Below are 4,506 nucleotides of genomic sequence, written 5' to 3'. Positions count from 1 at the left end.
GTATTTTTAGTTTTTTTTTGATAAAAAAATAAGTTGTAAAAGTTGAAAAAAAGATTGGTTCCTTGGTTCCTTGGTTAATTATGGTTCTCTATTGAACCTCGCCATATATATATATATATATATATATATATATATATATATATATATATATATATATATATATATATATATATATATATATTCATAACTTTTTATCCTTTTTCCAATGATATCAAATTCGATTTTTTTTACGTCAAATTCACAATGTGAATTTTTGAAAATTCACAATGTGAATCCGGATTCACACGGTGAATCCGAAAAATATTTTTCACATTCACAATGTTAATATATGAATTTAGATATTTTTATATATTTTTTTCGATAAAGAATAAACTCTAGAAATTGAAAAAAAAGATTTGGTTCCTTGAAGAACCAATAATTATGGTTTTCTATTGAACTTTTCCATATATATATATATATATATATATATATATATATATATATATATATATATATATATATATATATATATATATATATATGGGAAAAGGGAATATACATTACAGCCCCACCTAAGCTTAGGTATTAAACCTCTTGAAAATACATTGTTTTACTATATAAAGATTATGGTTAATGGATTCACGATTAATATTTCAAGATGTAAATTCAAGATCGACACAATAGCGTTTAGGGTTTAGGGTTTAGGGTTTAGGTTTAGGGTTTAGGGTTTAGGGTTTAGGTTTAGGTTTAGGGTTTAGGGTTTAGGGTTTAGATTTAGGGTTTAGGGTTTAGGGTTTGGATTTAGGGTTTAGGGTTTAGGTTTAGGGTTTAGGGTTTAAATTTAGGGTTTAGGGTTTAGGTTTAGGGTTTAGTAATGTTCACTTGGGTGAAGTAATAAACGATAATTGAGGAAAGAAAACAGAGATGGTAAAACGATAATGAAAGAAGGAAATGTTATGGAGGATGATATATTTACCAAGTGAAACCAAACCGGGTATATTTAGCATGTTAAAACGACATATTTTAGAGGTTTAGTACCTAAGCTTAGGTGGAGCTGTAATGTATACTCGATTTGGTTTTCACTTGGTAAATATATCATCCCTAATAACATTTCTTCCCTCCATTATCGTTTTACCATCATTGTTTTTTTTCCTTTATTATCGTTTTTACTTCACCTTAGTGAACAATATTGTTTTTCATCGTCACGAAGGAGGAAGATAATCAACGTTCTTGCTTCCTTATCAAAACTATTGTGTACATTATGAAACTACAACTTCAAGTGGTAACCTAATCGTAATCTTTATATAGTAAAACAACGTATTTTCATGAGGTTTAGTACCTAAGCTTAGGTGGGGCTGTAATTTATATTCACTTTTCCATATATATATATATATATATATATATATATATATATATATATATATATATATATATATATATATATATATATATATATATATATATATATATATATATATATATATTTTAAAATAGCACATTCGTTTATCCAAAAGCCACGAATCTCATATTCCCACTATTCCATTTTGATTAATTTAATAAGTCTCCTCCAGTAGAATGGAATAAATTAATTCACAAAGTATAACTGTTGACTGTTACTTATGGCAAGTTGCTGAAGTTGATCTTGACCCTTTTGAAGCAATCCATTACAGAGACACCCATGACTCAACTAGTCCTCTTTATCTCTATTTAACTTCTCCGTTTCTGTCCCTCCGAACTCACTCTCTGTTTATCTTTCCAAAACACCGATCGATAATGGCGACTCTAACAGTTCCTCCGACACCTGTTTCTCCCCACGACGACGCCATTCGATTATATAAAGCTTTCAAAGGTACATCCTTCAATTACTCAACTCAACTGCACCCATTTTCTTTGCTTCGTTAGATTGATGATTCGATTTGAATAATGACCTTATCGAAATCTTGTTCTTATCAGCACCCTCTTCGTTTTCTTCTGATTCTAGCTATAAAACGTGAATGTTTGGCTTCGATCTTGGTATATGAACATCAATTTTACTTTTGTTGACTTTAATCAGGATTTGGATGTGATGCTGAGGAAGTGATTAGCATTCTTGCTCATCGAGATGCAACGCAAAGGGCTCATATCCTGCATGAATACCGGAGGCTGTATTCCGATGACATTCTTAAACGTTTGTCTTCTGAACTTAGTGGCAATTTACAGGTACATAGGCCAAGTTTGACTTTTAATAGTCAAATACGGTAGTTATTGACTTAATGAGTTAAGGTTAAACATGATGAGAATAATATATAAATTATGTATTTGGATTGATGTTACAATTTTGACTTAAAAGCATTAAAAAACAAAGAGAATTCCGAATTTGGATTATATTAAGTTTGACTTTAGAAAAATATGTTACAGATTGCAGTTTCGCTTTGGATGCATGATCCAGCAACAAGGGATGCCACTATATTAAAGAAAGCAATGACCAAAAATTATATCAATCTTGAAACAGTAACCGAAGTCATATGTTCTAGAACTTCTTCCCAGTTACAAACTCTCAAGCAAATTTACCACTCAACTTTCGGGACTTATCTTGAAAGTGACATCGAACTACAAGCTACAGGGCATCATGAAAAGGTAGCGTTTTTGGCACTCTTACAGTCAATTTATCAAATCTATACATTTGCAAAAAAGGTTATTTTTCCAGTGGTCTGACTTAGACAGAAACATTATATAAGATGTAAATCAGGTATACTTTCACATGGGTGGTTGACATAATAGCATACTACCCATAATAATTAATAAGTCCAATCCATATTGGAATTGAAACCTCATATGGTGGCCCTTGACTATTTGTCAAAGTATACCATCGGATATGGTATCATTTACTTTGTCAAGTGATGGAATGACATTATTTGATTAAATATTTTATTTCTTTTGTAGATTTTGCTGGCTTGTTTAAGCAAACCGCGTTATGAAGGCATGGAAGTTGATCGGGAAATGGCTGCAAAAGATGCCAAGGCTTTGTACAAAGCTGGTGAAAAGAAGTTAGGAACCGATGAGAAGGTGTTTGTGCACATTTTTAGCGAGAGAAGTAGAGTACATTTGGTGGCTATAAACTCATTTTACCATGACATGTATGGAGGATCACTCAAAAAGGTTCTCATAAAAATCCACACACATTTTTACTATTTCAATTTGTTCCAATATTTTTGCTAACAAAAGTGGTACGTGTTTGTGATTCTTGAATCTTGGCCTTTTTGTAGGCTATAAAAGGTGAAACTTCCGGGTTATTTGAGCTCGCACTTTTGACAATCTTACAATGTGCTGAAAACCCCGCAAAGTATTTTGCTAAAGTGAGTTTTTTATTCAACCAATTGTATTCAAGGTTACATTATGATATTCATGTCCCTTTATGATACTGATATGGAAATTGAAAATGTTTGTAGTTACTAAATAAATCAATGAAAGGCTTAGGGACTGCTGACACCACGCTTATAAGGGTGATTGTGACCAGGACTGAGATTGATATGCAATATATAAAGGCTGAGTATCATAAAAAATACAAGACGACTTTAAATGATGCGGTCAAGTCAGAAACATCTGGCAATTACCAGACCTTCCATCTTTCTCTTCTAGGCCCAAATCACTAGGCTGAAGTTTGTTCATGCTTTGTGCTAATCTGAAGTTTGTTCATGTTTTGTATTAATCTAAAGTTGTAATATGAACTTGTTTTGAAACCATATATATTCTAATAATCTGAATTTAAAATAATAAGAATATGGGATTATTAAAATAAAAGAAATAGCAATCTATGTATTTTCTTTTTCATATTATAACTTTTACTTTTATTATACTTTTATTATCGGAACATTATAATTTCAAAATGTTATTATAGCATTGCATTATGAAAATGGTTTTTGGCACTGTAACACAATAAAGTTTGGCGAATTTACACATTTAGTCACTACAATATTTTTTGTGCTTAATTGGTCGTTAACATTAGGAAATACCGACTAATTAGGGGTTTGGGGGAAATAGTATCTGGTTTACGGGTTACATGTTGATGTGTCTTGACATACGTGGACTTAAGCTAGACCACGTCACCGTATACGGTGGCCTATCTTCCTTAAATGGAACCCTCAATCGAACCAAGTGGAATATGTTCTTACCCCAAATTAGGCCATTCTCTCCCTCCTGATACCCTCTTCTCAATCGTTAAAACCAAAGCAATGCTTGCCTAGTATGGTCAATCCGTCAACAACCTTTGTCTCCAACACCATGACGATGATGAACAATATTCCCCTTGCGACTATATGTAACATCCCAAAACCATGACCAAAAATTTCATTTTTATTTTATTAAAATAACCATAATTATCAAAATCATTTCATCCAAAAGCATAAGTCAAAGTATCAAATCAGAGTATCTCATCAAAACTCATATCAACATATCAGAGTAAAAACATCTCAGGCTAAACAAATGGTGTGTGCACTGCAGTCATCCCGAGCTCTTCCCATCGCTACCGGAAATACCTGAAACCAAAAC

The 4,506-nt window shown here is 31.9% G+C and overlaps 1 protein-coding gene across 1 annotated transcript; it reads left to right on the top strand.

Moving 5' to 3' along the window:
- The first annotated feature begins 1,624 nt into the window (after window positions 1–1,624).
- LOC145122820 (annexin D5-like) lies at window positions 1,625–3,701 on the top strand. Its single transcript, XM_079058388.1, has 6 exons — window positions 1,625–1,828; window positions 2,033–2,178; window positions 2,377–2,595; window positions 2,902–3,117; window positions 3,225–3,314; window positions 3,408–3,701. The coding sequence occupies exons 1-6, from the start codon at window positions 1,753–1,755 to the stop codon at window positions 3,609–3,611; spliced, it is 951 nt and encodes a 316-aa protein (XP_078914514.1). The 5' UTR covers window positions 1,625–1,752; the 3' UTR covers window positions 3,612–3,701.
- Window positions 3,702–4,506: the final 805 nt, after the last annotated feature.

Source organism: Lactuca virosa, chromosome 6 (genome assembly GCF_052849685.1).
Source record: "Lactuca virosa cultivar CGN04683 chromosome 6, Lactuca_virosa_CGN04683_v6, whole genome shotgun sequence".
Taxonomy (NCBI): Eukaryota; Viridiplantae; Streptophyta; class Magnoliopsida; order Asterales; family Asteraceae; genus Lactuca; species Lactuca virosa.
Note: the sequence above shows the minus strand (reverse complement) of the source record. Positions and strands in the feature narration are given on the sequence as shown.

Bases quoted from the DNA above. Each gene is read 5' to 3' on its own strand.
- LOC145122820 (XM_079058388.1), top strand. From the start codon at position 1,753: ATGGCGACTCTAACAGTTCCTCCGACACCTGTTTCTCCCCACGACGAC. The intron at 2,596-2,901 runs GTAGCGTTTTTG...TTTCTTTTGTAG, and splicing joins CTACAGGGCATCATGAAAAG to ATTTTGCTGGCTTGTTTAAG. The intron at 3,118-3,224 runs GTTCTCATAAAA...GCCTTTTTGTAG, and splicing joins ATGGAGGATCACTCAAAAAG to GCTATAAAAGGTGAAACTTC.